General features: G+C 43.8%; 1 protein-coding gene across 2 annotated transcripts in view; it reads right to left on the bottom strand.

Moving 5' to 3' along the window:
- The window catches only part of LOC113406244 (connector enhancer of kinase suppressor of ras 2-like), a 357,746-nt gene that overhangs the window by 220,919 nt on the left and 114,136 nt on the right, over nucleotides 1-22,691 (bottom strand). For both annotated transcript variants that reach the window (XM_026649850.2, XM_026649851.2), the window contains exon 5: nucleotides 5,306-5,347. In XM_026649850.2, coding sequence (XP_026505635.1) covers nucleotides 5,306-5,347 — 42 coding nt within the window. The remainder of the gene's footprint in view (nucleotides 1-5,305; nucleotides 5,348-22,691) is intronic.

Genomic DNA, 22,691 nt, shown 5'->3' with positions numbered 1-22,691 from the left:
TTTGTGTATCAATTGACTGGGGGGAAAGGCATAATACAGGTGAGTTGACCATGCTAACAGGAAGGTGTCCATAGGAGAGCCCAGGCTGCGGCCCTGCAGGAAGCAAAACTGATGGCATTTTCTGTTGCCATGGGTAGCAATGAGGTCTATAAGGGGAGTCCCCCACCTTTGGAAGATGTCCCTTGCAATGTCCGGTCGAAGCGACCACTTGTGGTGAGTGGAGAAGGACCTGCTGAGGCGATCCGTGAGTTGGTTCTGTGCTCCTGGCAGGTAAGATGTTTCTAGATAAATTGAGTGTGTGATGCAGAACTCCCACAGCCAGACTGCCTCCTGACATAAGGGGGAAGAACGCATTCTGCCCTGCCTGTTGATGTAATAAATGGCGGTTGTATTGTCCATGAGAACTGAAACCGTCTTGTCTGTAATGTGGGGTGGACCACCCTGAGTTCCCTGATATTGACCACAGACCTGGAGTCCTGAGGGGCCTTAAGTGGGCTCCCCAACCCAATGCCTAGGCATCAGAGACCAAGGACACCAACAGTTGGGGCCTTGAAAAAGGTACTCCTGCACAAACTGTGCTTTGGTTCACCAGTCAGCGAATCAAGGACCTGGTGGTGTTGCAAGGGTGAATATACTGTGGCCAGCCACTCCTAGAGAGGACTGACACATAGCCTTGTGTGTTGCACCACATATGTGCATGATGCCATGTGGCCCAGAAGGCTCAAGCATATCCAGACTGTGGTGGCCAGATGTGTCTAAAGGGAACTTATGTTCGAGACTGAGTGAAAACAATCCTCTAGAAGTAAGGTCTTACCCGTACAGAGTCAAGAACCACCCCTATGAACTCTATCCTTTGTACAGGAAGAAGGGTGGATTTCTGATAGTCTGTTAGTAGACCTAAGGCCCAAAAGGTCAATCGGATGAGATGGATGTTGGATTCCAACTGATTAGCCAGTTGTCAAGATATGGGAATATATGAACTCCTTTTCTCCTGAGGAAAGTCACTACTACTGCCAGACATTTGGTGAAGATCCATGGGACGGCAGACAGGCCAAACGAGAGAACTGAGAACTGGTTCACAACAAATCTTAGGAACCTTCTATGGCTTAGAAAAATCGATATGTGGAAGTATGCATCCTTTAGATCAAGGGCGGCATACCAATCCCATGGACTGAGCAGAGGTATGATAGAAGCCAAGGAGACATACTTCAAGCTCTTGTGATAGTGGTTGAAATCAGGCTGGTCTAGGATCGGTCTGAGACGCCCCACCTCAGCTTTTGGAATTAGGAAGTAAAGGGAATAAAATCCCTTTCCTCTTAGATGATGTGGAACCTCTGCCATGGCTCCCACCCGAAGGAGGGATTGGACTTTTTGTTCCAATAGTTGCTTGTGAGAAGGGTCCCTGAAGGAGGACGGGGGGTGGAGAGCTGGTGGGTGGATAAAAATTGAAGGGTCCAAGGTAATGTGGGTTCAGGCATTGAGGAAATGGCAGAGTTGGTTGGAAAAGGGGTAACTAGGGTAACTAGGTCCAGAACGGAAGGGATTGAGATGTCGTACTTGAGCGTTTTGTAAAAACAAGTGCTTCAAGCTGCCCGAGGGCCTGGGGGAGATTGTGTCAGCCCTGAGGAGGAGGTTGGTGGATGGGGTCTATGCCTGAAAGCTTTGTTCTTCCTCTTCCACTGGTCTTGCCTGGTAGGCTGCGTGAAACAGCGTCCTATCTGTTGAGGCCTGTAGTGTTTTCTGGACACTGCCTATGTATAAAACCCAGAGATTTTAGGGTCGCCCTGGAGTCCTTAAGTGCGTGGAGTTTGGCGTCCATTTGCTCTGAAAAGAGGGAGGGCCCTTCAAATGGGAGATCCTGGAAGGTTTGCTATACCTGCTGAGGAAATCCCGAAGACTGTAACCAGGAGCTTCTGCGCATGTTAACAGCCATGGCCATCTATCTGGTCACAGAACTGGCAGCATCCAAGGCTACCTGCAGGGAGACTCAGGCTAATGTCTTCCCTCTTCAACTAATGAAGAGAACTCCTGTCTGGCGTCTTGGGGGAGCATGTTCTTAAAATTTTACATCTTAAAATCATAGAGACCTAGCAAAGCTTGCTAGTTTGCTATTCGGAGATGTAGCCCATCTGTCTAACAGGTTTTTCGACCTATTACAAAGGTTTCAGACATAGACCCCATCCACCAACCTCCTCCTCAGGGCTGACACAATCTGCCCAGGCCCTTGGACAGCTTGAAGCGCTCGTTTTTACAAAACGCTCAAGTATGCCATCTCAATCCCTTCAGTTCTGGATCTAGTTACCCAGTTACCCCTTTTCCAAACCTATCCAACAAGTCCAGCTTTTGGGGGAACTTTGCCTTGGGTACGGGGCCCACTTGACCTTGACAGTCCCTCTCATTGACGGCCACCACCACTAGGGACCCTGGACGAGAGAGTGAAAACTGAAATTCATACCCTTTGGCTAGTGTGCAGTATTTGCGCTCTGCCCTTTTAGCCCTAGGAGGAAGGGAAGCAGGGGTCGGCCAGAGTCCATGATCGTCTCATTAAGGGGTAGAGCCACACTTGAGGGACCTGCTGCTGACAAAATGTCCAGTAAACCGTGTGTCATCTCTTTGAGCATTTTGGCTCGGATACCCAAGTTCAAGACCACCCACTTCAATTAGTCCTGGTAGGTCTTATGGTCATCTTGAGGTGAGGACACATCAGTATCCATCACTGCCTCATCTGGGGATGAGGAGGAAGAGGCTAAGGCTGGTTGAGGGTCCTCCGCCTCTTCCTCTGTTTCGAACGAGACCTGTGGGACCGCCTCTTGAGGTTCAGCACCAGAATCAAGGTTGGGGGTCTCGCGACATAGTACCGGAGGTGCCCTACTTTCCGAGGCCACAGAATACAAACACCCTGAAACGGCACCCTGGCCCAGGGAAAACCCCCCGAGGTTCCAAAAAGGCCATTGCATGGGTGCTGGTCCCCACGGTCCCGGAGGCCAAGTGTTCAGAGGCAACAGCAGGGTAGGAACAGAGCAGGAAGTAGTGCTGGCTATCCTGATGGTGGTGAGAGTAGGGTCCCTCTTCGGACTCCAATGATGAAGACGAGCTGCACCTGGGAGACCAAGGCGGTGCCAACCCTCTTGGTGCCAGCAAACGGCGCCATGGAGAGGTCCAAGCTAAGGCTACCATAAGGGTGGCCGTAAGCTGGGGAACGTCTCTCTGCCGCTCATAGGTACTGGCGGTGCCGAGTCCTGAATCTCCGGGGACCCCGGGACTGGGAGAGTGAGTAGGTCTCAAGCAGCCACAAATGCCTCTGGAGTTGACAGTACCGCAAACTGACTGGTACGCTGTCTGCTGGAGGATGGCACTTCCCATGCCGGAGTTAGCGGAGCCTATGAGGATACCGAGGCTGGCAGAGGTGGCTGCTGTAGTGCAGGAGAGGGAGAGCAGCCCGACACGGATCTCCTTTTGACACTGGGGAACGACTCTTCTCCTGGTGCTTACAGTGCTTCTTCTTAGGGCATCAGGTAGGAGGATCAGTGCCAGGACTCTCGACTGGTGGGAGGAGCATTCCACACCAAAGCTGAAGTGTTTGGTGCTGAGTCTGAACCTGGCTCCGATGCTGGTCTTATGGCTGCCTCCCGGAGGAAGACCTTCAACCTCGCCTCCCGGTCTTTCCTGGTGCGGGGTCTGAAGTCCCTGCAGATCTGGCAACAGTCTTTCCAATGAGCTTCCCCTAGGCACCTGAGACAGTTTGAGTGCGGGTTGCTCAAGGGCATTGACTTGCCACAGGAAGCGCAGATCTTGAAGCCTGGTGACCGAGACATACCCTGGCACCAGGGAGTGGACAAGCCTCTCCAACCAAGGGTAGAGGCGTCCAAAACTCACTAACTACTAAAACTACTACTCACTCATGAGAAAGAGAAGAAAAACCAGTGGGAGAAATTGCCTGAGCAATGAGGGAAGTTCCAGCAACTGTCACAAGCGGTAAGAAGGAACTGAAGGGGCACGGGGTCGGCAGGGCCCTTCATACTGGTGCAATGAGTGTGCGGCACCAGAGGTATCCGATGGATACCACTAAGGAAAAATAATCCAGCAACTGTGCTCAGGGCACGCACACACCTACATTGGAATGGACATGTGCAAGCACTCGAAGAAGAACAGTTCCAACATGCAGCATTTCAACATTTTGCCAAGGCTGCACCATTAAAAACTTCATTATTTAAATGCTTGTAGAGATCAGTCAGTCAAAGATGACAAAGTCAGGCTTACTACAAATGCTAATACTTTTTGTCTCATAGGGGAAAAATGTCAGTGCAACTGAAGAATTCAAGGAGACTTTTTTGTTCTGCAGTTATTGTAAAATCAAAAGTGTCAGCAGCCTAAAGAATTGCGCTTGCTAGGCATTTGATTTGGGAGCATTAAAAAAAATATTTATAGAAAATCTTCTGTAAAGCTTCATATCCAACGAAGTAGAAATGAAGATAATTTACTTGAGTAGCATAAAGAATAGGTATGAAAGTCTATCTGACCAGTGAAATAAAAAGTACATTGTAAATTAAACCAATTAATTACTTGCTCTCAGGAACAGCACTATTTGTGGCTGACTTTAGAAACATGGTCAGTATTAACTCAATACCTACCAAAATACAGTCAGTCTGACAAGCAATTAAATATCTTATATTAGGGTTCCACGTTCATTGACTCAATAATTTCCAGAAAAACTTTGCTCACATTTTTTGTCTCCTCACCCCTCCATTGAGCAGCCCTTCAAACACAAAGTCAGACGTATTATCAACAGCAATAAAGATTATGCAAGTGGAACTTAGTAAGCATTTCTGCTAATGACACATGAGCCAGGAGGAGTAGGTTCATTCTCCCATAGTTTTATTAGGTCTGCAGTGGTAACAGGAGTAAAAAGTAGTATAAACTTTAAACTTTTTCATTGAAATAAACAGATGTTACTGTGTATGCCTAGAGAGCAGATTTGTTGAGTCAAATGTCATTTTTACATAGCCATTTCTGTGACCATAACCACATTTTAATATCTGTTGCCTATCAGCAGAGATGGGCCCAAATCAGAGTTTGAATTGAGATGCAAGCTTCTCTAACATGAGGAGTATTCAGATCCAGCGTCCTGCTTCAGGCATATCTCTATTTGCTAATGATTCCCCATGTTGCTGGTTATTAAAAATGATGCAACGTGCCCAAATTAGTTCACTCTCACCACAGACACTACTGCTAGGAAAAGAAAAGATAAAGTCATAGGTGTTACACAGTAGAGATGTGTGTTTATAGAAATCCAAGGACTACTCACCACATGAAGAATTTTATTCTCTGTTTCATATACTGTACAATCCTGAAAAGAGAAAGTAGAAGAGGAACATTAAGTCACTAAGTAAAACATCTTTTGGAAAATTGCTTTTTTTAGGGTTAATTATACTGAAAAATTTATAGGGAAAACCCCATTTCAGTGTCCCAACTATGATGAAAGGATTTATGTAACCCAAATAGAGATAGTAGAATAAGAAGGAAATCCTGAGTAGCAAAGACCTATACATCTGGTTCTCCACCTTATTTTTGTTGAAATCCCACAAAATGGATTTTATTCCCCTCTCCCTAATATCCTTTTGTGCCATGCCCTACTACAGTCATGGCTGGCTGGCGTCTCTTTCTCCTCATCCATCTCTCTTTCCTCCTCCTTTCTCATTTTATCCTTACTTTCCCTTAATAAAATCTTATTTCCTTTGTATCACGGAAACATCTCCCACCCACCAAAAACCAAAATGTAACCCAGCAAACATTTCACTCAATTTAAAATAGGTGTGAGAGGCTAAAACATTTCCCTAGTTCAGAAAGCAAGTGTCCCTCCCATTCCCATCTGATCAAGGAAATAGGGAGAGGAAGTTGAATTATCCACAATACATTGAGTTGAATCATCATGTTTATGTAGCACTCCAGAGAGAGGGGGCAAAGTTTAAAGAAGAGAAAAGGTGAGTTGACTCATCACCCATGGATTTGGGGACATGGAGAATGAAGAAGAAAAGTGAGTTAGACTGTTACACACACACAGCGCACTAGGGGTTGTACACGATCATTTTGCTAAGAACAAAAATGAGAAAGCATGGAAAGGTAGAGGATACAGGATTCAGGGGTTGGATTAGGGACAGAAATCCTGGCGGATACAGAGACAAGGAAATACAGGGAAATGAGAAGCAAAGAGGAAGAATATTTTTCTGCATATGAAATAAAATGTATGCTGTTGAAAGCATTACTCCAGTTTCAGATGGAGCCTTTAATCTCTACCGTAATATAAATAATAATTCAAAAAATGGTGCTTATATTTTAAGTCTTACATTTCTTAAATGTTTTTCCAATAGCAATAGCACAGAGAATACAAGATCAATTTTTGGCAGATATACAAGTGTGGGCAATTCTAAGCCATGAAACATTTCTGGTGCTTATCGTGGAAAAAAAAAAAAACACCCCAAACTAACCTGTTCTTAAGTTTCACATGAACCAGCCCCAGTGTAGAACCAGCAGGTTAAGCTGGGAGCACTTTCCTCATAGTGGCTGTTTGTATTGGAAAGGCATTGCTAATAATCTAGCCAAATGAAAATCTAACAATTATACGCAGACATCAATGAAGCACCAGCATTCTTATCTGCAAAAGACACGTTTCACTTTTAAATGTGAGAGGGCAAATAACATTGTCGATTTGGATATATTTATGTTTTGCAGGAATCATTTTGCAAAAATAGCAATGAGAAACTGCAAAACATTTTAGCAACATTTAAAAATCCAAGTGTCGCTGAGCAGATAGTAAACTATTCATATTACAAATTAAACTACTACAAATCAAGTAGTCAATTTAAAGGGAACACAATCTAATCAGTTATCTACTCTGGAGAAAAGGCTATTTTTCTTTATGTGCATGAATTACATAACACTGAAAACAAATAAAACAGTTCAAAATGAGTGTACTTAAACCATAATAATTAAAATATTTTTTCTTCACATAACTAAAACATGATTGACTATATAGCAAATATTTTAATAGCCCAGAGGAAAAACTATTAAATTGTGGGTAAATAATATAAGTCATTTATGATGAAATATCTATAGATATTTTAAGTAGAAGTGCTAAATTACACAATAATTTGCTCTGATATCACTTTTTAAACCATTTAAAAACACACATACAAAAGAGAAAACTAAATAATGTATAAAATAATGGATTTATGTGGGCTTTGGGTTACAAAGTTTGTCAGCTGTTGCCCCTTCTTCCATTTCATCCCAAAATGAATCAATCAGAAACTTTGTATCTAGGTGGTCATTGAGAAGCAGTGCTTTTGGTATTGGCAATTCTGCATGAGAGACAACTAGCACATCCACAACATGCCCAAACCAGAAAAAAAATTATATTTAAAAAAAAGCAATATTGTTTATTACAAACAACAGAAGACTAGCAAGGGTCAATATCATTGCCACTCTGTAATGTAATAGTTAAATAAACATTAGAAGAAACCATATGTCCTGAGCTTGGAATCCAAAGAAAGGGGAGCAAACTGTCTAGTTCTGACAGACCAATAATTACAATGCTAGAAATTGAAAACCAACTGGGAAATTCTTAGAATTAGTTTTCTAGATCTGAACAGAATAACATGGCCAAATGGACTTATACTCACTGCCAGTCATACATGTATGATGAATGGTCTCACCAGCCCAAGCTTTACTGTAATCCTGAAACTCCCCCAAAAGACACGTCAAAGCTGAAAAAGCAAATAAAATCAAAAGGCTGTATCTCAAGGCTTGTCTATATACAAACACTTACGCTATGTCTGCACTGTACCACAGTTCGGACAATGGGGCTGTGAATAGCAGTGAGCACCAAAGTGCTGCATTGTAACTCCCCTGTGTGGAAACTGTGGGCGTGACCCAAAAGGTTTCTAGTTTGCATTGATGTAGTCCGGTTTGAAAGGAGCATGAGAAAGGGCACTAATTAGGGTGACCAGACAGCAAGTGTGAAAAATCGGGACGGGGGGTGTGGAGCCTATATAAGAAAAAGACCCCAAAATCGGGACTGTCCCTATAAAATTGGGACATCTGGTCACCGTAGCACTAATGGGTGATGCTGAAAGAGATCAGGTGATGGTCAGAGATGGGGGACTCTGCGAGAGAGAACGCACATGTGCAGCGTTTGGTGAAGACCATGTCAAGTTAACAGCCTTTTTGGTGAATGGAAGAGTTGAACAAGGGCTGCAGGTCAAATGTAGAGGTCGGAGTGAGGAGACGTGCAGCTAAGAAAACAGATGTGTCATCTGAAGAAGTGAGGTTCTTACCCACGAAAGCTTATGCTCCCAATACTTCTGTTAGTCTTAAAGGTGCCACAGGACCCTCTGTTGCTTTTTACAGATGTGTCATCAACATGGAAGCTGAAGAGACTGAAGTTAAGTGTAGGAGATGAGGAAGAGGAAGAGAGTGACAGGAGTCCAAGTCAGAAAGGAAGGCTGATGGGGTAGGAAGTAGATGCACAGTAGATGACAGAAACATGGAGGGAGAGAGGAGAGGAAAGTTGGATATACTATTGTTCAAAAGAAGAAAGCTGGGAGGGGGAAGAAGGAAGAGTTGGAAGCAGTAGGAACAAGAGAGCAGATGCCCAGCACCCCGACCACAGTCTGATCCAGGGCAGGGAGAATGAGAAAAGAAGAGGCCTCCAAGAGAGGACAGCTGCAGAGCCAGTGACACCGAAGGATCTATTTTCTCTCTGAGATCCAGGAGTGGGAGAGGGCAAGGCAGGAACAGTTTGTGGATGGCTGTGATCTTTTTTAGAGACGGAGTGAGTGTTCCAAAGAGAGCAAGAGAAGGGAAGGTGGGGGCAGCAAGAGGTTGGGAAGAGTGGCATGAGAGGGGCAGAGATGCTGGTAGGGGCAGCTGAAGGAAGTGAAGATGTTGGGTGGAAGGGAGGGGCCAGGGTTAGGGGAAAATGTCGCCAGAGATGAGAAGCTGGTGGATGTGGCATTTCCTAATAATTCCTAATAATAAGTCAGTGAAACTTGGCAGGGATGCAAGTGCCCATGCATGCTAGCAGATCCTAATGCAGGATCAAGGTCTTGGGTTCATCCAATCTAAATCCCTGCCTCGTATCATGTTTCATTTTATTGTTTCTAACTATCCCTGTAAATAAGTATTTGACTTTCTTGAATAGCGCCAACAATAATTTCACAACACTCCTAACTTAGTGAATTTTTTCCTAATATTTAAGCTAAATTACTTCTGCTACAGTTTCAGTCTATTACTTTGTGTTCTATCCTCACCAACTATCAGAATAATTAATGCCAGTCATCTTTATGACATCCCTTTATAGAGAAGGAAATATTGGCCACTTATTATGGAGACTCTTACAATTTGCAAGTACAGCTTTTCATACCCATTTCATTTAACAGTTTAATACACTTGAGAACTGAAAAGTTTTGCTAACTGCACAATCAGCACCTAATTAGTGTTTTAATACCACACCACCCACAGCTAGAGAACCTTTTTTCCCTTCACACCTAGAGAGTTAGCCCCTGTCCCACTGCTGAAAATTCCCCTCAAAAAAAAAATTCCCCTATTCAATTAGGATATTTGAATATTGCAATTAAGTTGGCGAACAGCTCATGTACAAATTGAAGTTAAACTTTTTTTTCTCTTTAGAAAAGCTAGTATACATATAAACTGTCACCCACAGCCAAGCTGTACTCCCACAAGAGATCATAATTAGTTACCATTTCTGTGAAACAATAGCACGATTACTCTTCTAAGCAGAATACACACCAACAGAAAGATTTTTTTTGCTCTACACATTAATGCTCTGCACTCCAAAATTTTCTTAATGGACAAATTTTAACTGAACCGAGGCTATTTGACCTTAGCTTGACCCTATTAGTACCATTTCAACTAAAACAGCTAAACAAGGTTGACGGTTACTACAAATGGATGAATACTGCAATATGCGTAAAGCATATACTACACATATTGTATGTACCCGAAAACCAAAAAGGTTTCTTTAGTCTATGTGATGGGCCAGATCCCCACCTAGTAAAATCGGGCATAAGCTAGTGCACACTGATTTACACCTGCCAAGGATCTGGCCCCATATTTATAGTTCAGAAAATCCAGCAAAGGGTTTGTCTCAGAAACAGTACATATCCCATCATTAGGCACCAAAATGAAAAGCAGTGATGAAATTAATTATCATCTTCAGGCTCCAGTGGTGTCTCCCTCCAGACCTTCCACAAACAGCAGGAACAGCAAGAATGAACTCGATAGAAGCAGCTGGGAGCAGGCTAAGTATTCACAACATGAAAGGAAAAGATAAGACTCAAGATAGAGGAAAGGATTACATATGCAGAAGAGGTTACAATGCAACAAAACAAAACAAGCCTATGGAAAGGTAGAGTTAGTTAACTTTAGATTTTAATACAATTAAAAATATAAATGAAAATATAATTTTAATATAATTAAAAAAGCTTGGTAAACTTCAGTACTAAAGCTCTCATATACTGCACCCCTCATATTCCCCATAAACATTCTTCTACATTCTGTCTATTAAGATAGTAAGGTCTTTATGACAGAATGAAACTCATCTGCAAAGTGCCTAGCTTGCTTTGGGTATTACATACACAATAGAGAGTTTAAAGAGAAAGTGAATCTACCAAAATTAGATATACTGTATTTGACAGCAATGGACCAAGTAAAAAGCACTGACATATACCACAGATAGATAGATAGATAGATAGATAGATAGATAGATACACACACACACACACACACACACACACACACACACACACACACAGAGAGAGCAGCTTAGAGGTAGAGTCTATTAGAGTCTTGTCATGACTCTTTCAGGGCATCCCAAGTAATTACTTGGAGATTTATGTCCAATAGCTCAAACTTTCCCTGTTAAAGTTCAGCAGACCAGAGATAGCACATGCCCCAGCTTTTTCTTTTATAGCTGAAACAGGCTGGCAAGTGTTTTGAGCACAGCATGTGTCCAAAGATTCCTCATTGTTGAGCCCACAACGACCCACTCCTTGAGATTCTATTTCCTATGCATACACAAGTAATCCAGCTATATTGATTTACACAAAGCAATTATCGGTCATTCATTATAACAGGGATAGATAAGCTGAAGACAATATTCATTTGATTCATGCAGTATATACACATTTTGTGAATACACAACCAAATGCTAAATACAGACCTTTGATCTAATGACAATTGAGTATAGTTGCATTTAACGGGGCTTTGGAGCGGAGCCTGGAGCTGGAGTGTGGAGCAGCTCCGGAGCAGTGGAGCTGCAAGTTTTTGCCATGAGTTGGAGCATAGCCGGAGCACAGCTCCAAAGCCCTGGTTGCATATTTAAGGTAATTAGAGTTACAGGATACAGACAGACAAATATACACACAGCATCTTCCTTGATTTCTTATCAACACAAATGAACGGGCCTACTCTATTAACCCCTTTTAACATCTCTTTCATACCCCCCCCCCAAGTGAATTGTCCTGATTCCAATTGCAATGCCACTTGACAAACCTCTAAGGTTCATACACAGGTTACTTGGCCTGCTGATCCTAACCTGACTGCTGGTTTGCCAGCATCACATATGCATTTATCGTAGTTTCCATTTTCCTCCCCATCACTAACTTTTATGATCCAATATGTTTCTAACGTCGTCTTCTCTCTCCAATGGTGTCTCTAATTCTCCTGTTTATTATTTCCCTGTTATTTTTTCAAAGAAGTGGAAAACAGAACTGCAGCAGCATCTTTTTACTCTCTTGTCCACTCCTTTGAATCACAGCTTGCTGTAAATCATCTCACAATGAAGTGATGCGATTTTACAGAACCACCAGCTCAAATAATATCCCGTGGCTCTAACATGCCATAGGAACAACACTCTTACAATTCCACTGAATTAACAGAGGGCAACGTTCAACAAAAAAAATCAAAGTTCCACAGATAGGATGTTGCATAGGCTAGTGGAATCCAGATTTAGTAGCTAATAATATTCTTTTTATCAAATTGATCAATATACTATGGACTCCTCCCTTTGACTACATCTCCCAAGCCTTCAAATGTATCAATACATGGAAGTTGGCCAGGACAGATTACATAAACTGTTAATGAATGGATTGGGCGTACACCTAGGGCTCAATCCTGCAAGGTGCTGAGCACTGTGGCCCTGATCCAGCAAAGCAGTTTTGCGCATGCTTCACTTTAAATGTGAGTAGTCCCAGAGACTTCAGTGGGACTACTCATTTAAAGTTAAGCAGATGAAGTACTTTGCTGAATCTGTGCCAGAATGCTCAGCACCTAGCCTACAAGAGAACAATTACATCAATACATGGAAACATTACCCGACAGGCTGAAAATAACTTGGACCCATGTACCAATACCAAAAAATGTGCACTCAAGGGAACCTTATGGAAAAGAATAAGATGAGTCTGGATTTCTGTGCCCACTTGAAACAGATGTATTTTATATAGTTTTATATACCGAGTTGGCAACCTGCTGAAATTGTCTGTCATGGGCTTCACTTCTCTGAGTGCCTATGGGCTATGATCTTGTGTCACCATATTGTCATTGCTTTTATTCTTTCTGTCACAGTTTCAGGATATTCCTCACCCCCAGGTTCCACCCCAGGAGTGCCCAATCAGGTCTCAGGCCTCCAGCTATCACCCATCTCTGGGCAGGAACCCTTATACCAGTCCCTTCTTGACTGTTTTTTTTTTTTTAAGGCTGCGCACCTCCCTGCCTTACACTGGGATATCCCCAGCAATCCAATCTGCCTAAAGGCCAGTCCCTGTGCATTGCTTTCTCTCCGAGGGCTATGTTCCAGTGTATTCCCAGTAATTACGAGTTACCACACAGTTCCTTTTAAGCAAGCACATTTACTATTAAAAGCATCATAGATAAAACATAATAAAAACAACAACAAGATTTAAGCAAATAATAAATGTTCCAGGAGTCACTCATCAGTCTTATGGATCTTAATAGGCAAAAGTCTTTCCGACCCTTTCGCAAAGATTGGGGCCTCCCTTGGACAGAACGCCCTGTCGGTTTGTTGGATCATAAAGAAACCAGAAGCCTGTGTAAACCCAGCCATTTAAATCAGAAGCCCTTTCTTTGTCTGTTGGTCTCTAGAAAACCCAGCTTGAATAGTATCTGTGGCCACCCCAGGGGTGGCATCTCTCTAGAGTTGTTTAGTCTCAGTGACTAGACTTAATCAGCCCCCCCCCCCTTCTTTTTTAGTTCCTGTAGGAGATGTGATAACTCTCCCCCACGCAGTAGAACACAATCATATGTGAACATTCATATATTGAATACAATGTCCCCCAAAGGTACTGGATGGGGTTGCAATATCTCTCACACCACATTCGCTGGGCACTTGCTGCATTATCATCAGTTTGGCAGTTGCAAGTACTTGTGAACCCTATGATTTTATTCCCATAAGTGTAAAATTGTGCTAATTAGAAAATAAGATGCAGTCACTTACAAACAGTTATGGGATACCAGAAATGATAAAAACACACAAGTAAATAATAAGCTTTCATTTGTTAATTGCAAAAATAAATACAATTAAATTAAATTAAATTAAATTAAAATTCCAGACGCATTACTCACTCTTAGATGAGGGAGTGCAAGAGGCAATAACCACTTCTCACATTTGAAGAAGGACTGTGTATATTCCTGGCCATCAGACTCCCTTATTCATTAATGTATTTAGTTCTTCCTGCAATACCATTTGTGTGAGAGGAAAATTTACAGATGGAGATCTGAGAAACAGATAGATTAAATGATTTGCCAGAAACAGAATCCAGGTCTCCTTATTTATTCCTAGTCTAGTGAGTTAATCATAAAATCTTTCATTCCTCTCCACTTCTTAGGGCCATGTGAAGTCAGGGTTGTCCAATCAGGCTGCATGGCACTAGGGAGGTAGAATAAACTGGAATAGAGAGTTGCAGAGCATAAGAATTCATCTATGAGAGGTCTCATCCCAAAGGCAGCTCTTGAATTAACTGTATTTCAGCTTCTTCACCACTGGTTTCTTTGCTTTCTTTCACAGCCTTCCAGAGTTTGCACAACTAAGGCACCCATGTATATATCTTTTATTATGTGAGATTTTCAGTCACTGAGAAACACACGAGGTTATGAACATAATTCAAGAATAGTGATCAAGTCACTTGGGAAATACAAATGTCCTTCACGAGCAATTCAATCTACCCTCAACAGTTAGTCATATGAAAGCAGCAACTAAAGTTTGTTTACTGCTTAAAAACAGTTGGTTGATAAAACTGCTTTTGCTTTTTGTTTAAAAGTCATATCAGATGTTCTAAACTAGATTACTATAACTCCGCCTCTCCTCTAAACAAAAACTAATGATTAATGACAAGAGGGATCAAGATGGTCAGGGACACAACCCCACGCTCCCGGTGTCCCTAAATCACCAATGGTCAGAAGCTGTGCCTGGATGACAGAGTATGGATCATTCAAAATTGATTTGCTCTGTTCATTCTCTCTGAAGCGTCTGACCCTGATCACTTTCCGAGTTAGGATACTGAGTTACATGGACCATTGATCTGACCTAGTATGATTGTTCTTATGTTTTAAAATGATCCCTTCAAGACTAAAAGTAAAGAAAAAACTAGCCACAGAAACATTATAAATTATTTTATTCTGTATGAACTCTATCACTGTAACTTTAATAATTACAGGGGATTAAAATGAGTGTTGGGGGGGGGGGGTAAAAATTTATTTAAAAAAAAAAAAAGCACCAAATGATTCAAGGTGATACTGCAGCCAATCTACATCATCAGTAAATCAGAGCAATTATTGCAATAAACACATGCACGTCAGCAGAAGATGAAAAGTTTATTTTCCTGTCTTTCCTTATATCACCTCCAAACAAATAATAACTGGGAGAAGGTTAGTAAACTTTTACAGAACAATGAAATCTTCAATTAAAGTAGAAGGTTTTGAAATGCCTTAATACTGTTTTCTTTCTGTAACTGTTCAGTACCTATTCTGCAAACCTGGCTTTTTACAGTATATTATAAAATCTCTCCAAAAATTCTATAATAGTTTAAAAACCTTACCTAAGCAAATATGTTAAAAGTGCAAATAATCATTTCTTTGAACTTGTTAAGTTCACGTGTCTACTATCAATAAATATATTGCCCTAGATGAGGAGAGTGTACATGTCATTATACCCATTTTGTATGGGGAAGGAGGGGAGATCAAGAAATGGATATAGAATTACTCCCACGTTACTTTTACAAATAACACAAGGCAAGTGAGATCTGACAGATTAAATTATTTAATGTTCATTTAATTATACCCAGAAGCAGTTCTTTGGGCCCTTCTGCTCCTCTAGTTACAAAGTCTATTATTCATGAGATTTTACAGGAATGAATAGTGACAATCCTTGCTGTATCTATGGAATATTTATATACTCACCTAAATATATAAGTATATAGAGAAATCTCCATGAAGTAAAATGAAATGAATCTAACAAGCTATTTGTCTCTCACACAATTCTAAATTATACAATAACAAATAGACATCAATGTAGTTCTTTTCAGAAAAGAGACTCTAAACATGGGTTCTATTTTTATTTTCCCTTAATGATTTCCAGACTAAGTGTTTTCAATTTACAAATAAAATATACTTTTTCTAACTATCTGTCTTGCCCACACAATCTGGAATACAAATATCTAGCTGGGTCTTTTCCCTCTCATGCATCACCTCAAATACTAATGGTTCCATGGGTCTAATTAGTTTTTTCATTACACCTGTGAAAATCCCATTGCGTTCACGCCATCAGGGGCTCGTTCACCTGCACATCTACCAATCTGATATATGCCATCATGTGCCAGCAATGCCTCTCTGCAATGTACATTGGCCAAACCGGACAATCTCTACGCAAAAGAATAAATGGACACAAATCTCACATCAGGAATCATAACATTCAAAAACCAGTAGGAGAACACTTCAGCCTCTCTGGTCACTCAGTAACAGACTTAAAGGCAGCAATTTTGCAACTGAAAAGCTTCAAAAACAGACTCCAATGAGAAACTGCTGAACTAGAATTAATTTGCAAACTAGATACCATTAACTTGGGCTTGAATAGAGACTGAGAGTGGCTGGGTTATTACACAAATTGAATTTATTTCCCCATGTTAAATATCCTCACACCTTCTTGTCAACTGTCTGGTATGGGCCATCTTGATTATCACTACAAAAGTTTTTTTTCTCCTGCTGATAATAGCTCATCTTAATTAATTAGCCTCTTAGAGTTGGTATGGCAACTTCTACCTTTTCATGTTCTCTGTATGTCTATATACACATCTTCTTACTATATGTTCCATTCTATGCATCTGATGAAGTGGGCTGTAGCCCACGAAAGCTTATGCTCAAATAAATTTGTTAGTCTCTAAGGTGCCACAAGTACTCCTGTTCTTTTTGTAATTGTACTTGCAATCAGTGTTTAGCATACAATTCTGTTGCTGATGTACAAAGAATAGACCCAGTCTCTCTTTCTCAGCTGTTTGCTCTGTTGTGCTGTAAGAAGTTAAAAGGTCATACAAATCTGCACTTAACACTAGCAGTATCTTCTGTAGGGGCCTCTGGTCAGGAGTAACATCCAAGCCTCCTTGCCCCCTAATGATCCATTATGGGACGGGCTTCATTTAGCTCTTCTAAAATCCTATATACCTATGGAGCATCACAGCTTTTTTCTCCTCCAAATCTCAACTAAGAGAGTCTTCCTCAACAAGATCCAGGCACATGCCACCTTTGGAGTTTCTTCTTAGTCATTGTCGCATTCGTTTCAAAGTAGGTGTGTCATTCATCCCACTCCTCAGGTAAACATTTTCAGGTTGCTTTGATTTCTCTATCTGTGACCTCTCCATCTGTTCCTCTCTCACCAAAGTATTTAGACAGGTGCCCCAACCCAGGTAATATAGCAGCCAATCTTTCATGCAATGTCGGTTGTCTATTTGCCAATTCCATTCAGGACTGAACTTGAGGCTTTTGATAAAAATCTCTAGGTTCTAATTTTTCTTGCATGCTCTTTACAATTTACTTCTTCAGAAGTTCATTTGAAGGTATATCACACAATTAACAGTTAGTCCTTCCTGCACCTGCCCTCACTTACTTCATCCCCAATGCAATTGCCTTTGGGTTACGCGCATCATTTTGGAATGCTAATTAACCTCCTTTTAAAATGTCTACTATATCTAGTCTAATGTTATACTTTGGAATCAGCTCTTTAAAGAGACATTCACCTAATATTTCAGTAACTTCATTTTAAGATTTCTTCTAAGAAGAAATTACTGACATGCTAAAGTTGATCTGTCACAGGAACCATCACTTTAAAGAGCAACATACAAAAGCTTTTCAGATAAGGGAAACATCTCATAAGTGAAATCAAAATATCCATAAGTAAATATTGAAAGGAATGATTTTTCATAAATGCTGATGCTGGTTTAAGTCTGTTCACACTGATGGCAACCAAAGTTTGCTCCCATTGACTTAAGTTGTAGAATTAGGCCACTGTTGAGCACTTTTGAAAAACTCACCTTAAACTCAATGAAAAATACGATTGTAATAAACAAATAAATAGAAATAAGAAGAATTAAAGTGACCTGTAGTGCCAAATAATTTATATGACTCTCTCGTTTGTCAATGTAACCAGTGACTGGAATAAAGCTAATTAATCCTTTTAACTCCTTTGCTTCTAAAGTTGGTTAGAACTATAATTGAACTCTTTATTAGTAGGATTTCCAGCAGTAAGATGGTCTGTCTGTCAGTATTGCTACTCAGTTAGCAAAAATAAATATGATTAACTTGTTCTTGTAAATGCTTAAAATGTTACCCTCTGCTTCTTCATCAATCAGCACTGCATTAGCCAAAAGAATGTTGTTTTGGCCTCAAAATTATTCTTATCCAGGAAGTTCATTTAGGGTTTGACCCTGCACCCATATTTCAATGGAACTTAGTTCAGTTTAAAACAATATTTACATAGAGCATTAGTTGTGAAGGTAACTCCTAAGAAGTTAGTTAGTAACATGCAAAATTAGACTGTTCATGAGACCACGAATCAGGGATTTAATTGGAATCTTTATAGTAGGCTATGACAAAAGTTCTTTAAAAATAAATTAAAACTTAGAAAGGAGTACAGCAGGTGGAAGATACTCTGCAGATCTATTTATCATCACTATTTATTGTTTGTCTAGTGACAACAATGAACTAGGTCCTTTACAGAGAACTACAAAAACAAGGTAGATGCAATCAATTTAGCCTGTCATTATTGAAAATACCAAATGCATGAAAAATCTGATTAATGAAACTCAGGTGAGAACTGCATTACTCCAGGGTAGTTCGGAAACAGTAAATTAGGTCAAAATAATCTAATCTATGGAAAAATTGAAGCAAATGCTGTTTTGAGCACATTTTGGTAAAGAACAGATCCTGCATAATGATTAGAAAACTGAAGATATTTAAAGAGCTTTACTGCCAAAACCATGATTTCCAGGTATGCAATCAATACATGTACAAAGCTCCTGATTGTTTTATGATGAGCAATCAAATTTGATGTGTGAGAGAGATACACAAGTGTATTTTCCAAAGAACTACACAAAACATTTGAACACAAAATGCAGAAAAACAGCCTCATTAAAATATATATTTGCTTTAGATTAGAAATCTAGAAAAAATAAGGTAAGGAACAAATGTGCATTAGTAGGGAGGCGAACTGTATGATGGTTAGGTATAAGACGGTTACTTACCTTCTGTGACTGTTGTTCTTCGAGATGTGTTGTTCACGTCCATTCCACATTAGGTGTGCGCGCGCCGCGTGCACGAATCGTCGGAACTTTTTTCCCTCAGCGGCTCCCGTCGGGCCCGCAGGGTCCCCCTTCCCGCCAGAGCGGCGCCCCGCCCTCGCGTATATTTATCCCTGCAGGCCCGACCCTCCCTCAGTTCCTTCTTGCCGGTGACTCCAACAGAGGGGAAGGAGGGTGGGAAGTGGAATGGACGTGAACAACACATCTCGAAGAACAACAGTTACAGAAGGTAAGTAACCGTCTTTTCTTCTTCGAGTGCTTGTTCACGTCCATTCCACATTAGGTGACTCGCAAGCTTACCGTTGGAGGAGGGTAGGAGTCAAGGAATAATTGATTGCAGCACCGCCTTGCCGACCACTGCATCATCTCTAGTCTGATGGTGGATCGCGTAGTGTGCTGTGAAGGTATGCACCGACGACCAGGTGGCTGCCTTGCAGATCTCCTGGAGCGGGACCTGTGCCAAGAAGGCCGTCGAGGACGCCTGGGCTCTAGTGGAGTGAGCCCTGATCTGAGGAGCAGGCGTGTTGGCGAGCTCGTAGCACGTACGTATGCAGTGCACTATCCACGCCGACAGGCGTTGCGTAGAAATCGGTTGGCCCTTCATGCGCTCCGCAATGGCCACGAACAGCTGAGACGACTTACGGAAAGGTCGGGTACGGTCCAGATAAAAGGCCAACGCCCGCCGAACATCCAGGGTGTGCAGGCTGCGATGGCTCGGGTCCGTATGGGGCTTAGGGAAGAATACTGGTAAACAAATGTCCTGCCCCATGTGAAAATTCGTAACCACCTTCGGGAGGAATTTAGGGTGAGGCCTAAGCTGCACTTTGTCTTTGTAAAAGATGGTATAAGGGGGCTCCGAGGTGAGGGCCCTCAACTCGGACACCCTCCTAGCCGAGGTAATGGCCACGAGGAACGCGACCTTCCATGAAAGGTGCGTGAGGGAGCAAGAGGCCAGGGGTTCAAAGGGCGGTCCCATAAGTTTTGTGAGGACCAGGTTGAGGTTCCACGGGGGAATAGGAGGGCGCGAGTAGGGGAACACCCGCTCCAGACCCTTGAGGAAACGGACCACCGTGGGGTTGGAGAACACGGATCTGCCCGATTCTCCAGGGTGGAACGCCGAAATGGCGGCCAGATGCACCTTAATAGAAGCGGGGGCGAGGCCTTGACGCTTGAGGTGCAGCAAGTAGTCGAGGATCAGAGGTATCGAGGCCTGTAAAGGCTGCGAGTGGTGAGGCGCACACCACAAGGAGAAGCGCTTCCACTTAGCCAGGTAGGCTGCCCTCGTGGAGGGTTTCCTACTACCAAGTAGGATTTGCTGAACCTCGTGTGAACACCTGTGCTCCACCCCACTTAGCCAGAGAGTAGCCATGCCGTGAGATGTAGCGATGACAGGTTCGGGTGGAGTAGGTGACCCCGATCCTGAGTGATGAGGTCGTGATGTAGGGGAAGGGCCATCGGAGAGGTCACGGAGAGTTCCACCAGAGTTGTGAACCAGTGTTGGCGTGGCCACGCCGGGGCGATTAGGATGACTGTCGCCCTGTCCCTGCGGACCTTCAGGAGGACCTTGTGAATGAGTGGGAACGGGGGAAAGGCGTACTTCAGGCTCCCGCCCCATGGGATAGCAAAGGCGTCTGCCACTGAGCCTGGGCTGTGACCCTGAAACGAGCAGAATTGCGGGCACTGACTGTTGTCTTTGCTGGCAAATAAATCTACCTGGGGAAACCCCCACCTCAGGAAAATGGACCGGAGGACGTCCCGTCTCAGCCGCCACTCATGCCTGAGGTAGGACCGACTGAGACGGTCCGCCAGCCCGTTCTGGACCCCGGGGAGATACGCCGCCCGAAGTTGTACTGAATGGGCTATGCAGAAGTCCCAGAGGAGGAGAGCCTCGCGGCAGAGGGGAGAGGACCGGGACCCGCCCTGCTTGTTTATGTAAAACATCGCGGTAGTGTTGTCTGTCAGAACTGACACGCTGTGTCCTTTTATGGTGGCGTGAAAGGTCTGGCAGGCGAGGCGAACCGCTCTCAGCTCCTTCAGGTTGATGTGGAGCAGCCGCTCCTCCCTGGACCACCAACCCTGAGTGCGCTGGTCCCCTAGGTGCGCACCCCAACCCAGGTCCGACGCGTCTGTTACTAGCGTCAGAGTCGGTTGTGGGGCGGTGAATGGGACCCCTGCGCAAACCTGCTGCTGGTTGAGCCACCAACTGAGGGCATCCGATACCCGAGCCGGGACTGTGACGACCATGTCCAAGGGGTCTCTGTTGGGGCGATATACCTGAGCCAACCACAGCTGCAGCGGTCGGAGCCGGAGACGGGCGAGCTCGACTACGTGCGTGCACGCTGCCATGTGCCCCAGGAGTTGTAGGCAACATCTGGCTGTGGTCGTAGGGAATCGCTGAACGGAGGTTACGGCCTCCTTGATAGCCAGGAATCGGGATACGGGAAGACTTGCCCGTGCCTCTACCGAGTCCAGGGTTGCCCCTATGAAATCCAGCCTCTGTGTGGGGATTAGCGATGACTTGGGCACATTGACCAACAGCCCGAGTTCCCGGAATACTTGCAATGCCAGTGTCACATGGGCGCGGACCTCTGCCTCTGATCGGCCCGCTAGGAGCCAATCGTCCAGGTACGGGTAGACGCGCATCCGTCTTTTTCGAAGAAAGGCGGCTACCACCGACATGCATTTCGTGAAGACACGTGGGGCTGTTGCAAGGCCGAAGGGCAAGACCGTGAACTGGAAATGGCGCTGTTGGACAGTGAAGCGCAGGAAACGCCGATGAGCTCGGCGAATGGCAATGTGAAAATAAGCGTCTTTCATATCGAGGGCAGCGTACCAATCCCCCGGATCCAGGGAAGGGATGATGGTACCAAGGGAGACCATATGGAACCGTGGCTTCTGCAAGTGCTTGTTCAGCTTGCGGAGATCCAGGATAGGACGGAGGCCCCCTTTGGCTTTGGGGATGAGGAAGTATCTGGAATAGAACCCTCTTCCTCTGAAGTTCAGAGGAACCTCCTCCACCGCCCCCGCCTCGAGGAGGGTTTGTACCTCCTGTATGAGGAGTTGCTCGTGAGAGGGGTCCCTGAAGAGGGACGGGGGTGGTGGGTGGGAGGGAGGGAGCGAGGAGAACTGGAGGGTGTAACCTGATTCCACCGTGCGCAGGACCCAGCGGTCCGATGTTATATGAGACCAGGCACGGGAAAAATGGGACAGGCGGTCCCTGAAACCCAGGGGTGGATCCGGAGAAGGGATGGGTACGCTGTCCTCGATCGCAGCTTCAAAATCCTTGTTTATTTCCCGGCTGCGCCTTGTTTTGGCCCTGGTTTTGGCCTTGGCTAGGCGTATTGTTGCGCCTACGTCTATTGTCCCTGCCCCGTCTACGGTATGGTTCCTGACGAGGGCGAGGATGATACTGCCTCTGAGGAGGTTGGGGCTTGAACGGCTTCCTCTGTGTCACAGGGGTGTGCATCCCCAAGGACTTAAGGGTAGCCCGAGAGTCCTTGAGGCTGTGTAGCCTGGCGTCAGTCTGCTCTGAGAATAGACCCGTACCCTCAAACGGCAAGTCTTGGAGGGTATTTTGCACCTCCGGGGGAAGGCCCGAGGATTGCAGCCATGCAGAACGTCTCATCACTACGCCTGACGCAATTGTTCTAGCGGCTGCGTCGGCAGAGTCCAGTGAGGCCTGTAACGACGTTTTGGCTACCGCCTTCCCCTCGTCCACTAGCGCCGCGAACTCAGGTTGTGAACCCTGAGGCAAGGCCTCTTTGAACTTGGACACCGAAGCCCATGAGTTAAAGTTATGTCTCTTTAGGATCG

The sequence above is a fragment of the Terrapene carolina genome, unplaced genomic scaffold (genome assembly GCF_002925995.2).
Source record: "Terrapene carolina triunguis isolate 2854851 unplaced genomic scaffold, T_m_triunguis-2.0 Scaffold23, whole genome shotgun sequence".
Lineage (NCBI taxonomy): Eukaryota > Metazoa > Chordata > Testudines > Emydidae > Terrapene > Terrapene triunguis.
The sequence above is the reverse complement of the archived record's forward strand: the minus strand, read 5'-3'. Positions and strand labels throughout refer to the sequence as shown.